Consider the following 22,846-nt stretch of genomic DNA (forward strand, 5'->3'; position numbering starts at 1 on the left):
AAAGAAGCAGACTCATTAACGAAGGTCTCCAACATCTTTTTGCACCCAGACCACAAAACTTTTTGGGGGGCTCAAAAGGGGCTCTCACCCACGAGGCATTGAAAGGTATAAAGCTAGGTACATACTAAATTATGTGTGTACCCCTCGAGATTGGCAGTGGCAGGGATCCGGCTGGGTGCTGGCATAGCCAAGTGCATACACACTCGCTGATACTGGCCACGACGAGCAAAGGTGAGCGGGGGAGCTTGGGCCAGAGGACAAGGGAGGATAAAACAAAAAAAAAATGTATTACATTCCACAGCATGCTTGTTACCGTATATACTCGAGTATAAGTCGACCCGAATATAAGCCGAGGGACCTAATTTTACATCAAAAATCTGGGAAAACTTATTGACTCAAGTGGGACCCTCACTCGAGTATAAGCCGAGGGGGGCTTTTTCAGCATAAAAAATGTTCTAAAAAAGTAGGCTTATACTCGAGTATATATGGTATGTCCTCCTTCATCCTGCATGCAGAGGCAATGGAAGATGTTGCAGACGACTCGCGGTAGTGCCCATCATCAGCGACGTTAAGTGTACACACAAGGTGATATTCTGATTTTGACACTTTAACCTGTCGAAATCGCAAAATCATTATGCATATCATCTTGTGTGTACCCAGCTTAACTATTAAAGTGGTCACAGAATATATTACAGTGTAAATAAAAGGTAGCAGTCTATGTGCTTTTCCTCACTAGCTCATACTGCTTTCAGATTGCAAAATGCTGGGTCGCACCGGGACTTTAAAAAAGTTCCACCCTGCATTTTGCTCACTCTGTCCCTTCAGCGACCCAGCAATTTTGCCGGTTCACTGACGTCATGGTTACTGGTTCGCCATGTCGGGTTGCTGGACCCGGTATGTCCTCTCAGATCGCACCTATTACCGGCAACAAACCAGCACGAACCCGGTAATTAGGTGCAATCTGAAAGGGGTATAAATAATAAGCATGGATTCTGCAAGTAGAACAATTTGATTAGACATGAGACAAGAACAATCTAATAGAGGAATATCTGCAAATTGCTGTTGTGCATTACAGCACTATGCCATGTTTTTTACAAAAACCATAACTTAATATTTTTCACTTGTGTTTCATTAAATTCCCAGAAGTACTTTCTCTCCTTTTTTTTCTGTATCCATTATCTAAGTTTAGCATCTCAAAAACAGTTTATTTTACTTCTAGCCTTTATCCTCTCATAAGCAGAAAGAAAACTCCAACCTCCTGACTTCAATGAAAATAAAAGTGAAATGTATATACAACGTGTGACAAAATGCTTGCAGTGATAATAGTTTTCTTATTAACTCGGTGATCGGGACGTAGTAAGGTTTTTAACTAGGACCAAGGGTTAAGAGGGCTCAGTGTAAGGACATAGAACATCTATCCCCGTGGGAGCAGAGATAGATTCGGCAACATATGGGACTTATCAAAGCGTGCCTCTACGAACATGTCTCTCTTTTCTTGTTTAATTGAGGTGGTGATAACATTTACAGCAACAATTAATGGTGTAGTTGGCTGGAACAGATGTCAGATATGTGTCTGTAGCTGAGCAGATCACATAAGAAATACAGAACTGCCATAAAAAAAACCGGTACTCTTTACCTAGAAGGGCGCCCGTCGCGGGAATCGCGGGTACATTTATGTCTGGCCGCGACGCGACCGACGCGATGCCCGCGATTTCCCATTGAAACCCATGTTAAACATGGAAATCGTGTCGGTCGCGTCGCGGCCGTCCATAAATGTACCCGCGACGCGATGCTCACGATTTCCCATAGGAATCAATGTTAAAAGGCGCGATGGACCCGATTTTACTGTTAAATGGCTCAATGGACCCGATTTGGCCATAGAAATCAATGTTAAATGGGCCACAGAGCCCATTAACCCTTAAATGTCCCCCCCAATTTTTAACGCCACCCCACGATCCACGCGAACCCGAAGCGTGGCGAGCGCAGCGAGCCCGCGAGGGGCGGCGGTACGCGTCCTCCGACCTTTTCATGCCCTACTATCCACTAGGGCGTGGAGTGAGAATATAATAGTGTGGCGAGCGCAGCGAGCCACGGAGCCCGAAGCGTGGCGAGCGCAGCGAGCCCCGCGAGGGGACGCGGATACCTTCACAGTTATACGCGTCCCCTCGCGGGCTTCACAGGTGTCCGTGGCGACGCCGACACCTGTGAAGCCCGCGAGGGGACGCGTCTACCTGTGAAGGTATCCGCGTGCGCTCGCCACGCTTCGGGCTCGGTGGCTCGCTGCGCTCGCCACACTATTATATTCTCACTCCACGCCCTAGTGGATAGTAGGGCATGAAAAGGTCGGAGGACGCGTACCGCCGCCCCTCGCGGGCTCGCTGCGCTCGCCACGCTTCGGGTTCGCGTGGATCGTGGGGTGGCGTTAAAAATTGGGGGGGGGACATTTAAGGGTTAATTGTGCTTATTTGGGCTCTGTGGCCCATTTAACATTGATTCCTAGGGCCAAATCGGGTCCATTGAGGCATTTAACAGTCAAATCGCGGTCAATCAGCCTTTTTAACATTGTTCCCTATGGGAAAATCGCGGTCATCCCGATTTACCCGCGATGCCCGCGATTTTTACCCCCGACGACCGCGATTTCAATCGCTGGCGCCCTTCTAGGTAAAGAGTACCAAAAAACCCAAACAAACACCTTTCCTTACTGGAGAACAGAGTACTGTGTACATCATTTACTTACAGGTAAGAGTTATTTTGAGTTCCTATCTGTATAAACTGTGTAATTTCAATCTTCTAAAAACGTATATCAGTAAGCCACCACACCAATTGTCACAGTCTGCCCTTTCTAGAGACTTAAGGGCCCCATACATCAGCAATTAATTGTGACAATTTTCCGATATGGAGATGATTGCCACAATTAATTTTAGATGTGTGGGCTCCCCCTTTTGGCAATCCCAATCACAATCGCCAATCGATTGCTTAATCAGGTTTTTAAACATGTTTAATAATCTGGTATTATCTGCAGATCTTTTTTAGATGTGTGGGCATTCCCAATTCGTTTTCTTCATCTATTTACATTATGAACAGCTGAAATGACAATCGATTGGGGCAATTTCCAGATATGAAGATGCAATCTTTAGATGGAAAAATCTGGCGATCACTGAAAAAAACTGTAATGTGTGGGCAAAGTCAGATAGATCTGAAAATCTATTTATCTGGCCAAAATATCCCAATATCTGAAAATCCATAAATTGTGATTGCTGATGTATGGGGCCCATTAGTTTGAAATGACAGAAACCAATGATCATATATAAATTTAAAAAGCTGCTGGTAATCTTAATTTTTATATGAATGGTTTGAAGAAGATACTGTCACATTAATGAGGTTATGTGATGACTGCATCACCAAAATACACTGAAAAATCCAATTGTGTATCTTCTCCATTTTACCATTACTTAAGCCAACAATGTACATGTTTCAGACTACTGAGACTACTTCATGTGTAGTAAAGTGCTTAGCAGTGCCAGTGCCTCCGTTAAACTGCATCAACTTTCTAAATAGGATACATTTCAGCCAGCCCATTAAGTGGCACATCTGCAGGCAGGAAGTCCTAAAACTGCTAGTGTTCCAATGCTTTACCAGAGACACCTGGTGTGGGGGTGCTCAACCAGAGAAATAAAGCTCCACATAATTAACCAGATTTAACATTACATGCATCTAATCTTAACAGGATAGCGTTTTAAATGGAAAAACAAACACCTAAGGGAATAGACAAATTGCCTTTATTTGGTTTATTCAAGCAAATGTCTGTTTCCCAACACTGAATCTGGGCAAACACTGTATACATATTCAATGGATTGTTGCAGATGATGCTAACTGCTGTCTTAGTGGTATCACTAATACCAACAACTACTTCTAGACAAAAGCACAGAATGATAAATAAGACTTTTTTAGCAGGGCTACATAAATTACAGTCTAAGGGGGGTATTCAATCCGACTGTCGGGATGTTCCAAACAGTGGAATTCATGGCCATTTTTGACCCGTTCCGATTGTAACACAACAGTCGGTATTAATTGTTCAAACTGTTGAGTGTCGAAATAGCTGCATTTTGTCGGAAACGTGCTCTAAATTGTCAGAATCAGCTGGGAATTCGACAATTAGCATTCGTTTCCGACAATTCAGATTTGATTTAAATAAAAAGCCGAATCTGAAAGACTTCAATGCTATCGGAAACAAATCGCCAAATATCGATGGCCAGTGATCAGCGTTTTTGATAGGAGGATTGCAAAGGTTCAGTGAAATGGGGAAAGGTGGCAGATAGATGACCCACATTAATAACAGACTTGTGCAAGGAAGTCATTCTGTCCACATAGATGCGCAGAGAGCTTACCAATTCCAGGGAGCTGGAATCCCCAGAAGCCAGAACTACAATGGGTTAGTTGATGTGGAAGAACACTGAGGTCAGAAAACCTTTTGGTCAAAGCCAGAGCAAGCAAGATAACGGTCTTCCAGGTTAACAAGCAAAATCAACTGACTAATGGCTCAAGCGTAAACAACTGAGGGAAGGATAAGACCAAGAACAAATCCCATGTTTCCATAAGAGCCATACATGGTTGCTGAAGTCGTAAGACGCCATTCAAAAATGTTTGTACTTCAGGAAGTAGAGCCAGATGTGGGTGAAAGAAGACTAACAGGGCCAAAACCTGGAGCTCCAGAGAACCCAACCTAAGCCCTGCTGAAAATACAGCACAAAGAAAGCAGTCCAGACTAAACACAGTCGCAGGTAGTCAGTGCTTCTCACACCAGAAGACATACGATTTCCAGATCCTATGATAATGAGCTGAAGTAACAGCTTTCCTTGCCCTAAGCATGGTAGGGATGACGGATGACTTGATACCTGGCCTACTCAGCAACCTGGATTCAACAGCCCTGCCATTAAACTAAGATGCTGTAAATCGGGGTAAACAAATGGACCCTGTTGTAACAGGTCCTACCATACAGGAAGACACCAGAGGTCATCCGCCAGAAGGAGACATAGGTCTGAGTACCACGCCCTGTGTGGCCAGTCCTGAGCCACTAGGATGATGGAAGCAGACTTTCTTTTATCTCATTGAGTAGCCCTTTAAATTAGTGGAAAGGATGGAAAAAAGGTAGATTAGACTGTAATGCCAAGGAATTGACAGGGCATCCAATGCCTCCACAGCCGGGTCCTTCGTACGAGAACAGTATCTTGCAAGTTTATGATTTAGACTGGATGCCATCAAATTGATGCCCTCCCCCCCAGTGAATGTGGATGCTCGCGCATCCATTGCAAGGAATGGGCCGTGCGGCGTCTCCGACACACGCATGCCACATTCGCCTGCGTGGTGTGGTGACTGGCATGCCGGGAGCAGACTCAATGAGCCTGGCTTCATCTGTATATGTCATAGCTGTGGCATTGTGTGACTGAATTCTGATGGCAGGTCCTCGCAGGAGATGGTCCTCCTGCTCCAGAAGCAGGTGTATAGCCCAACGCTCAAGGATGTTGCTTGACAGCCTGGTCTTGTCTCAACCAGTGACCTTGGAACTGGCGATCCAAGACAACAGCAACCTAGCCCTGAAGGCTGGCACCCATCGTCAATACCATATTTAAAACCTTTGACCCACTAGTAGGTTTGTTTAGCCACCAGGGAACGAGATATGGGTCTCCAGTGCCAGCTTCACCAACCGGTACATATGAAGATGAGATCCCTTCCACTGGGCCAGGAGATCTAGCTGAAAACTCCGGAAATGGAACTGGCCATATGGGAGAGCTTAGAAGCTCATGGAGGCAAAGGCAAAGGTGTACTGACACCCTTTGGGGCAGCAACACCTGCCAAAACAAGTCCTGTAATAAGACAATCCTGTCCAATGGCAGGAAAACCTTTTGGTCTATTGTGTCCAGAATCAATCCCAGGAACAGTGGTCATTTGGAATGGCAACAGCTGGAACTTTTGGAACTTTATTATTCATCCATGCTGAAAAATAAATAAACCTAAAAGGCATCATGTAGTAGCTCCCATGAAGGTGCTGTAAGAAGGAGATCATCTAGGTGAGAATATTGTAATCCCTTGTATACGTGCAGTAGCTCCTATACCATGAAGGCCATGATTTTAGTAATTAACTGCAGGGTCGATGACAGGCCAAAGGGGAGGGATCTGAACTGGTACTGAAGATCCTGGACTTCAAACCTGAGAAACCTTTGACGCAGTTTCCAAATGGGTACGTGGAGATATGCACCTTTTATGTCTAGTGAAGTAAAACGAAAAAAAAAAATTTGTGCTGTTTCTTGCTCGGCAATGAAAGCCTGAATGGATTCCATTTTGAATTTGTGGTAAGCCAGGTATGGGTTCAGGGTCTTGAGATTTAATATAGGCCGTACCAAACCATCCGGCTTTGGTACCACAGAAAGATTAGAATAAAAAGCATAGGTCATGTTGCCCTAGGGCAGGCTTTCCCAACCACAATCCTCAAGGCTTTTGTAGATATCCAGGCTTGAGCACAGGTGACTTAATTAGTATCTGAGGGATTCTGATTAAACCATCTGTGCTGAAGCCTGGATATCACTAAAACCTTGAGGACCATGGTTGGGATTGCCTGCCCTAGGGAAAGACGTATTATCACACCTGCCACTGAAAGTCTTTGTATAGCTGTTATAACACCCTGTTTCTTATACGCCAAAACCGTCCTGTTGTAAAGAATCGATCGGGAGGTAGAATTGCTTTGAAATCTAGCAGATGGGCCCCACTCTGGGGACCACCAGGTGGGTCGGAAGCCCATCATGCCACTGGTTTGTCTGTGGACTTAATGTCTGAATGACAGGTTTTGCAGTAGAGGATTATGAGTCATAAGAACCTCTACCTCTTTGACCTCTAACTGATGTAAAGGATCCTCTGGGTCTGCCCCTGAACTTAAAGAAACACTGAAAGGTAAAAAGGTAAACTTACCGCCATAGTGTTCATTATTGACTGATGAGATAGCTATGGTTTTAAAAGGAAAAAGATAGCATACATAAATGTATACTTCTATTAACATGGATATACCCTAATACACAGTTTCCTGGCAGAGGTACTACTACAGTATAACTAAACTTTTTTTTTTTTTTTAATCCAGTTTTAGTGGAATTATAAAAGTTAACACCCATCACAGAACCGTAAAGGCGCCCATACATGCTGCGAGAATCGCATGCGTTATGGGCTAGTTCGCATCACATTGCACGAAATGCATTTTGCATGTGCGTGCGATGCAATCCAAAAGCAGTACAAAAAGTATGTGCAGCACATAATTTTTGTACTGTGCGATGCCAACGGAGCGCGCATCGCATCGCGTATGGCCACCTTAACTACCTGAGGTTCAAAACCTGCTTGTAAGCATAATGGGCACTGATTTTTCCAACCTAAAATATGTATAATGACTGCTCTCTTCAACAAGTGTGACAGGAGACAGATTACATTAATAGACAATGACTCACTTGAGAAATCCAAAACATTTGGCAATTTGTTCATTTGGGTGAGTATAATTCCACTTACCTACAGCCCACAAGACTGTATCAAATATGTCCATTCCTTCTTTACCAGAATCAATGTTTTTCCAGGTCACCTGCAGTTTTCCACTACCCAGCTTTTCTACGCTGGATGGAATGCATTTCCGCAAGAACTTTGTACCATACGACTCCATATAATCTGTCACTAGGATAGCCATTTGCTGTTGTAAGGAACAGTAACAAATACATGTTGATGTCAGGAATTGTTTAACACATAAAGCCTACAGACTGCTTAGGCAGCTCAGGACAATTTTGTTACATACCTGATCAAACCCTCTGAGAGATATACTTCTCACCATGACAGTGGCATCCAGTCCAATACCAGACAAGAATCCTGCACACTCCAATGAGACATCTAATTAAGGTTACGTTATGGAAAATGTATTTTAATTGCTACTGTGTATGTATGCACAGGAGGATGCAGGAGGGGGTGGTGAGGGTTTGGATGCAGGAGGGGATGGCAATGGACAGGCTGCGGAAGGGGACAGCGAGGGATAGGCTGCGGAAGGGGACAGCGAGGGATAGGCTGCGGAAGGGGACAGCGAGGGATAGGCTGCGGAAGGGGACAGCGAGGGATAGGCTGTAGAAGGGGACGGCGAGGGATAGGCTGTGGAAGGGGACAGCGAGGGATAGGCTGTGGAAGGGGACGGCGGGGGAATAGGCTGTGGAAGGGGACGGCGAGGGATAGGCTGTGGAAGGGGACGGCGAGGGATAGGCTGTGGAAGGGGACGGCGAGGGATAGGCTGTGGAAGGGGACGGCGAGGGATAGGCTGCGGAAGGGGACAGCGAGGGATAGGCTGTAGAAGGGGACAGCGAGGGATAGGCTGTGGAAGGGGACGGCGAGGGATAGGCTGTGGAAGGGGACGGCGAGGGATAGGCTGTGGAAGGGGACAGCGGGGGAATAGGCTGCCTGATGACTCCTCAGATCTAAAGGTGCATGCACACGGGGCGTTTTTGTCCAGCGTTTATGCCAAGCAATGATGGGGGAAATCATTGGGCTAAGCTATTTTCCTGGGGGGTGGACAGCTTTCCATAGCAGGATGCTATGGAAAGCCATCCACCTCGTCGCTCATCTGCTGGTAATCGATGGGCCGTACAAACTGGGTGACTTTTGAGCTGAAAGCAGCTCAAATGGCAAAACTAAACCCAGTGTGTATTGGCCTTAAGTCAGTGATGTGAGGAGTCTGAAGTAACAGACAGCTCAACTAATTTTACAAACTCCTTGGATCAATGACTGAGAGTTCAGAGAAGTCATCAGCCTGCAACATGGAGTCCCAACCCCATGCTGATATTGTCGCAACCCACGTTCGGATCAGGACCCACAGGTTAAGAAACATTTTTTTTTTTACAGAAGAATGTAACTTTTTTTTCTGTAGAATGAGCCTAGTAAGACCTTCTGTGGTCATGATATGGCAAGGGAAGAAATAACAAGTGAATCAAACCCTAGGACAGGGGTTCCCAAACTTTTTTGCACCCTAGAGTATCAGAATTTTTTCAAGGCACGCCTAGTACAAAAGTTTCTTATTGAGAAAGTTAGAAGAAAAAAACATTAAATTAAGTAAATTGTTTTTATATGTGATCATTAGGGACAGTTATGAGGTAAGGGACAGGATTTACTTCTGTTATACACATATTTTATGACTGGAAGCCACAAGCACTGGTTTTGCCTACTACATTGACCATAAATAATTGTAATTAATCCTGGACCACCAATCCAGGGCACCCTGCAAGTATCCCGAGGCACCCCTGGGTGCCACGGCACACAGTTTTGGAACCACTGCCGTATGGATAAATGAACAACTCCTTGTACTTTCTTACAGGTAACCAGCGTGATTAATGTTAAAGGAAGACATTTTATTAATGGGGATTCAGTGGCATAACAATAAACTCACACCAGGTCCAACTCCAGGCACATCTGACACTTCATATGTGGCACCGGCCATCTGGCTAACAGAGCTTGCTCACCAGCAGCACTGGTCAGCAATTGGCCACTGGGCCACTAGCACGGATTGGCTAACCAGCCAGCGATATATTTGAAATGTTTACCAGATTTAGCAAGGGGTAGCAATAGGGTGCTCTGCTCTCCTTCCTTTAAAGAACGTTGACGATGGTAGCGCTATACCTGATACCTTCAGATTATGTACCATTGCTCACAGCTGCATAGATGTACAAGGATCCATCCAGTACGAGATTGGCGGAGGGTGAAATGTGGTGCATTTGGCAGCATTTTCACATGGCAACTCACCGCTAAATGAATTGACACATGATTCCTAACCAACATTCACCATCTACGTAAGAACAGCCCAGTCCAAAATTGTCTAATCCTATGTATGATCTGATTATCGGAATTTCTTGAGTAGATAACTATCTAGCAGAGCTACTAAACTCCTTTCCTCAAAGTAGGAAATCCATCCTAAATGCTGCTTTTACATCATCCTTCATCTGAATACGGAGATGACATTAGCCCCTGTGCTAAACATCAACCGAGCCTGCTTCTGAAGTACACTGGGATCAGGATGTCGGTGTTCAGTACAACAACGTCGGCATCCTGATTACCATCAGAATACCAGTACCAGAACTTCGAAAACATCAGTATGCCGACGCCAGAATACAGACAGTCTGCATACCAATCGTTAATTACAATGGGCACGTTAGGGTCAGGCTTGGGGAAGGGAGGAGGGGTTAGGTTTAGGCACCAGTTAGGGTCTTAGGGCTAAGCTTTGTGGGTTGAGATTAGGGATAGGCTACAAGAAGGAGGGTTATGGTTAGGCCAGTGGCGTAAATTCATCCCAGTTGCCTGGAGGCAAGATAAATATTGGTGCCCCCCCCCCCCCCCTCCCTACACACACACACACACACACACACACACACCATCTTATATAAATATATGTATGCATGTGTGTATGTTACGGATATTATGTTTAGAATAAAGAGTGTGACATCTATGGTCCTGCTAGGAGGAGGCGACAGCCACAGAAGCGATATCAACAGCTTTCAATTAACTGATTCAAACTGACAGCGGAGGAGAGGTGCCCCCTTGGGAGCAGGAGCCTGGCGGCAGATGACTCCATTGCCTCCCAGAGTTCTGCCTCTGGGTTAGGCTATGGTGCTGGGGGTTAGGTTTAGCACTAACATGAAGAGTAGGGGTTGGGGTTAGTCTGTTACTAGGGAGGGTTAGGGCGTAGGTAGTAGGGGAGAGGATTATGATTCGTACTGAGTCCCTGTTGGTATTCTACGTATCGGTATGCTGAGATAGATCTTTTGACCCCCCGGCATCCTGAGCACCAGGATATTGTATATATCACCAAAGCTCAACATACTGGACTGATACTCTGTACTTTGAAAATAAATTGCTTTATAAAATAACGTCCCCCAGCTTTGAGGAAGGCACACAGGATAACAATAAGAAGGAAAACTATCAAGACAACATACTGTATATTCAAAAGTGGAGAAAAAACAAAACAAAATAATAATTACTTTTTAACAGCACATAAGCTACATCCCTGTCCCAAAATAACTTCCCCCTCAGTGTTTGAAGATGTGTCCAGTCATCACATGCCTCAGCACATGCGCGGTAAATAAACCATTGCACAGCATCTAAGTGGCAGCCCCTAAATGCCAGCCCCTAAATGTAATAAAAGGCAACTCAGGGTATAGAATTCAGGAGTCTATTTACTAAGCTTTGGAGAAAGATAAAGATAACAGAGATAAAAGTACCAGCCAATCAGCTTCTAACTGCCAACTGACAAGGACAGGATGTAATGTGGTGCGAGTCTAGCGCCTGTGCGCGATGCCGGACGAACTCAGACACTTCATGTTCCACCGATTGTCAGTTTACCATTCTGAGTTCATGAAGAAGTACAATCTTGTTTCTGTTTGTGGACAAAGCATATTCTTGCACCTCAGTCCACCACTTGCTAGTGATGCCCCTATTTGTAAGCAATAATATTCCCGAATTGTAAGCATTCTTCTATTACTCAGTGATAGGATTACAACATTTTGATGTAAAGAGCAAACAGTACAGAGTTTATGAGAAGTGAGAACAAGAGAGTCTGATGTAAAAGGATACAGCTGGCTCCAACAACCAATCTGCCAAGAGAATAAACAAAACAAAAAAATGCTTTTTTATTGTATGCTTTTTACAGAATTACCACACCTCAAACACATCCTAATTATTGTGTGATTTGAAGATTAGTGATAGAATCTGTCCTTCTATTAGAGGAAATAGTAAACAGAACGCCTTCCAAGCTCATAAAATTAGAGTGTACAAAATGGAATACAGGAACTTCACATTGGACACTTAATGCGCAATAAAAATCATATGAATGACAAGTTGCAAAGTGGAATCTACCATAAATGACAGCATGGAAGGCAGTACAAAATGTTCTCAGTGAATAGCTAAACACCTACCTTAAAGCAACATTATATTTCATGTTTTACTTATTCAAATATTGGGCAGCATTCTGTGGACATTGAAATTTATTTTAGTTTTATAAAATTATTATAGAGAATTATTGCATGTGCAGATCCAATGAAGTCCCTACAAGAACCTTTGTAAAGCAACTGATTATTCAGTTGTAATGGCCACACCCAGGTCAAATGTGCCACTAAGATGCTGTCACTTGGCTCTTAATAGGACAGATATGGCACTTAGATTGCATAGTACTAGAAAAAGAAGCCTGCAGGAGCACATTTCCACCTAGATTTTGAATATGGGGGTTATTCTAGTTCCCTCGCAAAAGCACAATCACTCTCTAATGGACAAAACCATGTGCACTGCAGGTGGGGCAGATGTATCTTGTGCAGAGAGAGTTAGATTTGGGTGGGGTTTGCACTTCAAACTGATTTCTATATTGCAGTGTAAAAATAAAGCAGACAGTATTTACCCTGCACAGAAACAATAAAACACCCAAAATCTAACTCTCTCTGCACATGTTACATCAGCCCCACCTGTAGTGCGTATGGTTTTGTCCATTAGAGAGTGATTGTGCCTTTGTGAGTGAACTAGAATAACCCCCTATGTGTGAAAATACAATACTGTTCAGCATTAGAATGTACAGCTGCATTACTGTACGCACAGAGGCTTGAATATAAATGCATTATGTAATCCGCAGCCCGATTCCAACCAATTGCGGCCGTTCTGACACCCAACAGTCAGAACACTGAATACTGGCTGTTGAGTTACAGTCTGAACGTGTCAAAAACGGGAATAAATCAGACTGTCAGGAATGGGATTCAATACCCCCAGAACCAGTTGTAATTTTTATACATCTAATATTACCGGCCAAAATTTTTGATTCCATAGTATTTATGATTTAAAAAGGGATAGATATATTTCATGCAAACATAATACAAATCTTATAAAGTGCGGTGTCAGTAACACAAATTAAAAAAGTAACACACAGGGTGATATTCATATTACATTCCCAGGCCGTGTATCAATGTGAAATGGTTGACCCAGTGTTGCTCCTGGAATCGATCCAGGTAGGCTACGGTGTGAAAGGGGGAACCTGGGTTACTATACCCAGGTTTCATTATTGCCTGTATAACATTAATCCTGGTCAATCTTATTCAAACCAACATACGACTCACATTAGCCTGGCAATATTAGACCTAAATCCCTAAGTCCTTGTCTTGATGTGAAAGGGTCTAGGGCAGTGGTTCCCAACCCTAGTCCTCAAGTACCCCCAACAGTGCATGTTTTCCAGGTCACCCAGCAGGTGCACTCATTATTCAGGCACATTTTAAAAGATCCAAAGGTGGATATAATAATTTCACTTGTGATTCTGTGTGGAGACCTGGGAAATGTGCACTGTTGGGGGTACTTGAGGACCAGGGTTGGGAACCACTGGACTAGGGTATAAGCACGACTTGAAACTGTGTTGTAGATCCCGGATCGCACTCTAGATTTATGTGTGCAAGGGATATAATAACCTTTCAGGACGTATACGCTGGGTGTGAGAAGTATGTCAGAATTAGCAGTGCAACAATACAGAACGCACATAGAATTTAATGTATCCTGTGTTTCCAACAATAGCAAATAGTTAATCATCTCCAGGTTGCTGACAAAAGGAAAAAGTTTACATATTACAAGAGGTATGAAGTGTTTGTTTAACACCTATTATTTTAATTACAGCTCTCACATTAATGCCTACTTTAAAAAAAATCTAAATACGTTTTATTTTACCGTACTTATTTGCACAACCGTCAACCAACCACTCCCCACTGTTAAAATACTATGAAAAGCTTTCAGTCTTTAAAAGTTCCTTCAAATTAATTGTGAGAGGTTGTTGGGGTGTTTAGTTAAGTATCAACTGCAAAGACGTGAGGTGTGGGTGGTCTAGTCACAGAAGATCACTGCACCTTTGGGATCAGAATAATGTTAAAATGCTTGATTCCGACGTCATTAGAAATCCTTGTTGGTACTAATAGTATAATTCCCTTTTAAGAAAACAAGCATTATATCTCTGCAAATGAGGCTGGAGAAGCCGCTGAGGCCAAGAGTTGGTTTGGTAGATCTTGTGAGCTACAGGTGACAGGAATGTGCCTGGGGTAATTGTCTGGAGTACAAGTGAAGCTTACTCAGACAGCACAAGCTTACAACTGCCCAGCTATTGTATAGCCAGGTTTATCTTGTATTCTAACAAAGCTCAGGGGATCAGACCTGGATTTACATATCTTAGGAAGGAAGAGTTGTGCAGTCACAGGCTTGCTGCTCCACCTGAAAATGATGCACTGGCAATAGGGAAATGTGTGGTTTGGAAGCAGCCAAGAAAATAACATTAACACCCAGGTTCCTTTTACCAGTGTGTGTCATAATATCAATGCCTAGCTCTCATTACGCACCATTACATAAATGCCACAGGATGTTACCTGCAGAATTTCATGTAGCCTTAAGGCCCCCATACATTAGGCCAACTTGTTCTAAGGACAAGTCGGACCCAATTCTCCTGCGAGCCGCCCGGCAGCTCCCCGGGAGGCTCACATACAATTTGGCACTTGATGTGCCATTTTTTACATGTGATAAATTTGACACATTTTAAAGTTGCATTAGCTGCTGCTGCCCGACCGCTGCACAGTACACTGATGATCACCGCCGCCCGCCCCATCACCACCGCACTTGCTTCCTCACTGGCACCCCCCGCTGCACCCGCCGGCCACTCATTTGAGAGCCACCGCTGCCCGCCCGCTGCAGGGGGTCGGATGTCATCGTACATGCTGTACATCCGACCTCCTGATCCGGTCTGATGCGCACGGGGCCGCGCATCGGATAAAATGTCACACATGCAATTTTGGCCCGATTTCACGTGATTTATCGGCCCAGGTGCCGGAATCGTGTGGAATCGGCCCAAAATCGCATAGTGTATGGGGGCCTTAAGAGATCTTATATGTAATAAACGGTACTTGTGTAGTTTCATGGCGCCACTTACGTAGTCAGCGTATTGTCCCTGTCAGCATCAGCATCGTGTTCCCGTAGTCAGCGTATTGTCCCTGTCAGCATCAGCATTGTGTTCCCGCAGCCAGCTTGTGTCTGTGACTGTGTGTACATTTGTGGCTAACTGGAGCTTTACGCAGTTAGCGTAGTCAGTCAGAGTTACGCAGTTAGCGTAGTCACGCTATTAGTTAACATTGCTCATTGTTTTTGTTCTTTAGGTCAGTAAAATCCATTTGACAGTTAACACGTGTCATCATTATTGTTTCACATGGATGACATGACAGGTGTAAATGTGTTCCTGAAACACCCCCACTATCCACATCAGCCCAAAGCGTGGTGAGCACAGCATACCCCGTGAGGGGGGATGCAGTACGCATCCTCCCAACCTGTTCAATCCCCCAGTATCCACGTCGACATGGAATCGATTTTATAAAGTGTGGCGAGCGAAGCGAGCCACCGAGCCCCAAGCGTGGCGAGGGGACGCGGAAAACAAGCCCAAAGCGTGGCGTGCATCCCAGGCAGATGGAGCACCTCTCCGCCGGCATCCGCCAGAGCGCCTCTCCACCGGCCTCTGCCAGCGCAGGGGATCTGGCGCTCACTAGGCTTGCCAGGGATAGAGCTGCAGCTCGTGGGGACACTACGCAGGACTGCCGCTGGGAAACTATGCTGACTACGCTGGGCTGCCATTGGCCTATGCTAAACAATACAATACTAAACATAGAATTTGACAGCAGATAAGTACCATTTGGCCTATTTAGTTTGCCCCTTTTTAACCATTGTTACCTCAAACCCTATTTGATCCATTAGTATTAAGGATAACAAGGTGGCCAATATCCTTGATACCATTTAAGGAATTACTGTAGACCACACTATATGGATGCGAGACAAATAAATCCAAATAGGACAATCAGTGGCAAGAGAAGCAAGTTTATATCACTGTAGTCTTCTATCCCTTGATACGAAATAATAAATGATTAATATAATGACTATTAAAAGTTACAATTTAATACATTTTTTGTGCGCCCCTTAATAGGACAGTCCCTTTTCTCTTTTTGGAATATCTATTTTACAGCCCCCCCCCCCCCCATTAATTATATATACACACACACACACTATTTGGGGGTTTAGTATGTATTATTGAACATAGGTGATATTAGTGTGCAGATATATATTTTGCCCGGTAAGGGCTATCTCTGCAGGTTTTCCTCATACCACCCAGATTGCTGTGACTACATTGTTTATTCTCACTTCCACATTCCTATCCGAGTACAGTTCAATTTGCTCACAACACGCATTAACTCTTCCCCAATTACATTTCTTGTTATGGGACACTCCCCAACTTGACCACTCCTATCTGCCTCTGACCTCAGGGTCATGTTGACATATAGGCACACTGAAAATCTGCTCAGGGCCCCATAATTGGGGCCTGCAAGCAAGGGTTGGTAGTAGTCACACAATCAGCCAAGCAGCAATTTCAACCTGCAGCCAGACAGTGAACTGCGGTCAGCGTGCTATTGGTGGATGGTTGGAGCTATCCACCATTCAGAGTGCTGACAACCAGTCACTGTATAAAAGCATGCAGATAGATAGTGCGGATCTGCGGGAGGAGCAAGTTATGGTTTTATTGTTTATTGGTTCCCATTAGTAGGTGTGTTGGTGTACCAGTGCATTGTTTGCCCAGGGCCTATTACACTGTTAAGATGGCCCTGTCTGACCTCCCCTTCCCTTCTTTAATAGCTTCCTTTCGCTTCCAACTCCAGAACTTCTCCCCACCTACAACAAAGTACCTCAAATGATACTTAAATGAAACCCCAAAAATAAAACCCACTTGCATGCCTAACAAACATGTGTTTAATAGCTTTTAAAGTAAGATTCCAATGTTTAGAAGCAGGCATCGAGCTGTTCAAACAATTAGAAACAGAGATGGTGTTAAGGGATTACACAAAAAATTAAACAGGAATCCTGCTCGATTCCTCTGTCATAGAAGAATGTGTAGACTTTATAGTCTAAATTTCAGAATGCCAGCAGGGAAATTTCAACACTCTTTCTTAGGAAGTGTAATTTGTCAGAGAATCTTCTGTACAGCTTTGAAAGGGAAAAGGGTATTTTTTTAAATATTTTATTGAAATAAAACTATAAGTTCACATGTGAACGTAGAGACTGCACCTTCTGATATATCGGTCCAGAACACACACACAGACATATCTATTTCCCAGATCAATGAGTCAGGTTTCAGGCTCCATCTGAGCAGCTCCCTCTCCCAGCTGTTGAAATAGAGGCTGATAATGTACAGAAATGCTACAGTAGCCCCTCAAGGCTTATTTTGACTAAGGCTCTGGAATGCAACATGTAAACATTAGACTCCTATATTACACTGTTACAACTTGCATTAACTGTATCTGGACAAAAGCAGCATTTTCGCAGATATGTATTAGTGGAATACAGGGTTTTTTTAAGCAGCTTCCTCACATTAATCATGTCAGGAGAATTTCTGAGGACTCTGACACATTGTAAACACGCAAAAACCCTAAGTGGAGCTTGTAGGACAAATGTCGCATTTTAATGCTGGAGGAACAGCCACAGGCTCCTGCTCTATGGTAAACATTCTAGCACTGAGATGCAACAGGTACAGAACAGATTGATTGCACGGACACTTAGCAACGAAGGCAGAGCTTCCAAGAGGGTTTATCAAGAAAAATAACCTTTCTTAAGAGAACTTGCACTCAGTTTTTAAAGAAAACTATGATCACATAAATGCCAGCAGCCCTTTGCTCATAAAGGGCCTTATTCTAGTTTACTCTTTCTGACAAAATCCTTCCTAGATGGACAAAACCATGTGCACTGCAGGGGGGGCAGATGTAAAATGTACAGAGAGAATTAGATTTGGGTGAGTTATTGTGTTTCTGTGCAGGGTAAATACTGGCTGCATTATTTTTACACTGCAATATAGATCTCACTTTGAAGTAAAACCCCACCCAAATCTAATTCTCTCTGCACAAGTAACATCTGCCCCCCTGCAGTGCACATGGTTTTGTCCATCTAAGAAGGATTTTGTCAGAAAGAGTGAACTAGAATAAGGCCCAAAGGCAGGGATATAAGAACGGCTCACTGCAGGAAAGTGACAACTTTACAGAGATATTTAGAGGTACACTGCAGTGTAAAATATGTACACAAACTCATCATACTAAGTGGCACAATAATTAGAACTCCTTCCCGCATCAATAAGAAATTCTATACCTCCCAGATGTCTGTCTCTGCAACGTGTAAAGTAATTGCAGTGTGCTACCCTGGGCGGACATGCTGGACATGCGCATCAGAAAGTGCATGTGCCATTTGCTATTTACCTGGGAGGGATACAGAGGATCCCTCTCTTAGTAAATTATACAATATGTAACTTATAGGCTGCAGTGGCAAACCCCATCTTAATACTGAGTTAGCTAATGGGTGCAAGGTCCAGAGCATGGTAAATCTCACAACACAGCAATACGTCAGTATTTCGACCGTCGGGAATCCGACCGCCAGGATTTCATACTGATCCCTTTAGAAGTTGCCTGATGTAGTAATGGTGAAGGTTCCATGTGCTGGCAGCCTAAGACCAGAGTGACCTTGGGTGCTGCTGTTGAACCACACAGAGGATAATTGCCAGAAAGATTATATAGTGGTCCTGGGTGTTTGCCAGAAGACTCAGAGTATAGCAGATTCACAGATAAAGCAAGGTGAGTTAGGGCAGAAATATGTGATGTCTCAGAGGTGTGCTCCTGCACCACAGTTTATTTTTAGTTTTTTGTTCTAGTTGTTTTTTTTTTGTTTTTTTAAACCTACGCAGATATTTAAGATACAGCAGACTGCCGCTTAAGGCCCATGCACACTGCGCAATTTTGCGCTGAAACAGCTCAGATTAACCGTTCGAGCTGCTTTCAGCACAAAAGAAGCCCAATGTGTATGGCCCGGCGATCATCGGTGAATGCTGGTGCAGGCTCCCGCATCATCGCTGGCCACCACCGCACATCTGCTGGTATTACTTGGAACATCTTTCATTGAGGAACATACAGCAGGTTATAGTTATCACCTACTTTAGAATACAAGGATTGTGAGTGCCAGGTCATTTTGCCAGGTGCAGTCGGACCCCCTTTCACACATAGCAGCAAATCACCAGGTTAAAAACTGTCAACCTAGTAATTTGCTGAATTACACAAGTAATTTGTGTAGTTTGAAAGGGTCGACGACCCTGGTGAAAAGCCCAGTACACACATTACCAGGTAGAACAACTTCACCTGGTAATTTGTTGTTAAGTCTGAAAGGGGTATTAGTAAGCAAAATATAGGCTATGCACTATGGGGTCAATTCTGGTTCACTCTTGAAACGAATTCGGCCCCTGCCCGATGGTCGGAGATTGTGCATGTGCAAACGCCAAATGCGAGCGGTCTCGACTATTTACAATGTCGCTGGGACATTCGCAGCAGGGACCATCGAATGATTTCGCCTGCTGCGGGCACATGCGAGGGGATGTGTCTTCATAACAGCGACAGGAAGGGGGGGGGGTGCATTCACCGGGGCGGCATCACAAGGACTTGGTAAGCTGCAAGTTTACCGAGTCAACTAGAATGACCCCCTAAATGTCGAACACAATGATGTTGGTCTTTTGTCTAATTCATGGTTTAACATTTACATAAATTTAATTGCAACATTACTGGTGCTGCTGTTATAACTCCTGAATGGATCGCAAGTGTGTGTTAAGTGCAAATATAGAAATGTGGTAGACTGCGCTTATTGATGACAGATTGAGGATAAATTAAAAAAGTATTTAATTATATAATAGCATGCTACAATGTAAACATATAAATAACAATGTACACAATAAAAGAAGGGGGGGGGAGGGGAAAGGGAATTGTGAATAGCTGCATCCACTGAAATTTGGATATCACCTTTATAAGTCCACAGTTCGGGTTGGTGATCATTTAAAGCTTAGCCACAGCGGTGCTCGATATCTTCATCCAGATTTTGTAGGGGGTAGCGAGCCTCCCAACTGGGAATAAGAAGTGATGTTTGAGACGTCCGCAGGGTGACTCTGGGTGGGTATTAGATAGGCGGCTTGCCTTCAGAAGGTGAGTGCCTCACTCCAGGTCAGATAGGCTGGTGGTGGTCAGCAAAGGTGGATCTCCAGTGGTCTTTGAGTGGAAAGTGGTGGTGGTGGTGGTGGAGAGCAGCGTATTTGGTGGGCAGTTAGGAGCCTGGGCCGGCTCCTAACTGCCCACCAAATACGCTGCTCTCCACCACCACCACCACTTTCCACTCAAAGACCACTGGAGATCCACCTTTGCTGACCACCACCAGCCTATCTGACCTGGAGTGAGGCACTCACCTTCTGAAGGCAAGCCGCCTATCTAATACCCACCCAGAGTCACCCTGCGGACGTCTCAAACATCACTTCTTATTCCCAGTTGGGAGGCTCGCTACCCCCTACAAAATCTGGATGAAGATATCGAGCACCGCTGTGGCTAAGCTTTAAAGGATCACCAACCCTCTGGTCACCCATTGAACTGTGGACTTATAAAGGTGATATCCAAATTTCAGTGGATGCAGCTATTCACAATTCCCTTTCCCCTCCCCCCCTTCTTTTATTGTGTACATTGTTATTTATATGTTTACATTGTAGCATGCTATTATATAATTAAATACTTTTTTAATTTTTAATTTATCCTCAATCTGTCATCAATAACCGCAGTCTACCACCTTTCTATACAATTTTCTATAGGGATTGACAACCCCTTTTTTTGACAGCTGCTGGTCGAAGCCACTCATACAGGCGCCCCTTCAGTTACTTTGGTAACTGACCCCCTTAAGTGAAAATATGCTGGGAAAAAACTAATAAGATGGCTATACATATAATATGAAAGAATAGCACCAGCTTGCTACTGCTTCAGACACTGTAGCTTTAACTGAATTAACACGAATGTACTGTGGTTCATGCACTTGCTGCCACCCAGTGGACAAATAAAATATATACAACACACTTGCAGGCCATTGGCTTTATTATATATCTATTACCAGTTATTTATATAGCGCATCCATATTCCGCAGCTCTTTACAGAGACTATTTGACCATTCACCCCCAGTCCCTGCCCCAGTGGAGCTTACAATCTATGTTCCCTAGCACCACACACACACACACACACACACACACACACACACACACACACACACACACACACACACACTCTAGGGTCAATATTTGTTGTTTGCCAATTAACCTTCCAATATATCTTTGGAGTGTGTGAAGAAACCAGAGTACCTGGTGGAAACCCATGCAAGCATGGGGAGAATATACAAACTCCACACAGTTAAGACCAGATGGGATAGAACTTTAACAACTAAATAGGTTATTATATTCAAATTATGGAACAGGTGGGATTTTAGTAAGACCAACCTTATACAGGGCCGGAATAAGGTTTAGTACACACTTATCAGGGGTCTCGTCCACGGCTACACTTACTGGCCAGTGCTCTCCGCAAGGGCTTCAGGCTCCTCTTTCAGCTGCGAGGGTCTGCTGGATGAAAAGTGGCTTCTCTACTCAAGGCTTTCCCACCTCCAGACTCTCCTATGTTGGTATGTCTTAAGGTGCCCATACACGGTACAATATTCCCTGTGCGTTTTGAACTAGATCACATTGCAAGCGATTTGCGTGGGATGCGATTGGGACATAGCTCAAAAAGCACAGGCTGCAGAGACTTTATGTGCTGTAGGATGGGATGCCTACGGGAGCGTGCATCGCATCGTACAGCACCATTGTACAGTGTATGGGCACCTTTAGTGTCTGGGAGGGCAATCTTCAGGTAATAAGTATGGAGCCTACCAGACAGGGTTTTTTGGGGGGCTCCTCTCTCACTACATGCGCCACTCCCAGGTTATGCAGCAGGGGTCCCCTTCACCAGCAAGTGAAGAACAAGTGGAGAACAAGTGTGGGCAGGTAGAAGAATAGCAAGCCAGTGATGGGGATAGACAGGTTCCTGTCTGGCTGCTGTGCCACTGCTTTTAAATACATGCAATGCATTCAGAAGCAGCTCTTGGCAGACCGACCTCTTGAGTGGGCTTCGGGGAGACCCCCCCCCCCATATTAATCTGGCCCTGATAACTGATTAGATATGCAATTATAAATAGAGCAGCAAACTCGCATGTGGCCAAATCACGTGTTTGACATCCGATTCAATCCGATGAATCGGAGGTCCATAATCGGAGGGATCCTACAGCCTCCGGCTGCAGTGAATGGTATCAAATGCAAAAGGAGGGGAGGTTCACAAGCAGTTCAAGGGAAATCTTATGCGACTCCTCCCTCCGAGAAGTCGCATACGTGTATGGCGTGCCTTTACACATCACACACTTTATACTGCTGTGGGAAAGACTTGGCAAACATATGGGAAAAAAAACATTCTTTACCATAGAACAAAAGAGAAAAATCACAAATTACATACGTTTTCCCAGGTGATTCCTTCAGCCAAAAAAGATCATCGCTGGTAATACCATTTTCCACTGCTCCAGGTACCTTCATGTCAGAGAAACAAACATACCAATATATTATCAGGCACTATCTTTTTTATAAACAGGTTCTGAACCATTTAATTAACCATACAACTCAAAACAATCTATTGGATTTCTATTTCACTTTGTGAGACTGGAGAGACATTAAACATAGAAATAATACTCCCCAGATATGAGAGGGAAGACCATAAAGGGAGGGAAGCATGTGATGGAACTATTCAAATTACATAAAGGTTGTCAACAAGCCTCAGAAAAGGTGAAAACAAATCTAGAACAAAGGATCTCAATTCCAATTCACAAGTAGGGACATCGACGG

General features: G+C 44.2%; 1 protein-coding gene across 2 annotated transcripts in view; it reads right to left on the reverse strand.

Annotated features, from left to right (window-relative positions):
- The window catches only part of TXNRD2 (thioredoxin reductase 2), a 109,904-nt gene that overhangs the window by 59,080 nt on the left and 27,978 nt on the right, over window positions 1-22,846 (reverse strand). For both annotated transcript variants that reach the window (XM_083149492.1, XM_083149503.1), the window contains exons 8-11: window positions 22,464-22,534; window positions 11,629-11,648; window positions 7,823-7,914; window positions 7,546-7,720 (exon numbers count right to left, since the gene is read on the reverse strand). In XM_083149492.1, the coding sequence (XP_083005618.1) occupies window positions 7,546-7,720; window positions 7,823-7,914; window positions 11,629-11,648; window positions 22,464-22,534 (358 nt within the window). The remainder of the gene's footprint in view (window positions 1-7,545; window positions 7,721-7,822; window positions 7,915-11,628; window positions 11,649-22,463; window positions 22,535-22,846) is intronic.

Source organism: Crinia signifera, chromosome 1 (genome assembly GCF_055691185.1).
Source record: "Crinia signifera chromosome 1, ASM5569118v1, whole genome shotgun sequence".
Lineage (NCBI taxonomy): Eukaryota > Metazoa > Chordata > Amphibia > Anura > Myobatrachidae > Crinia > Crinia signifera.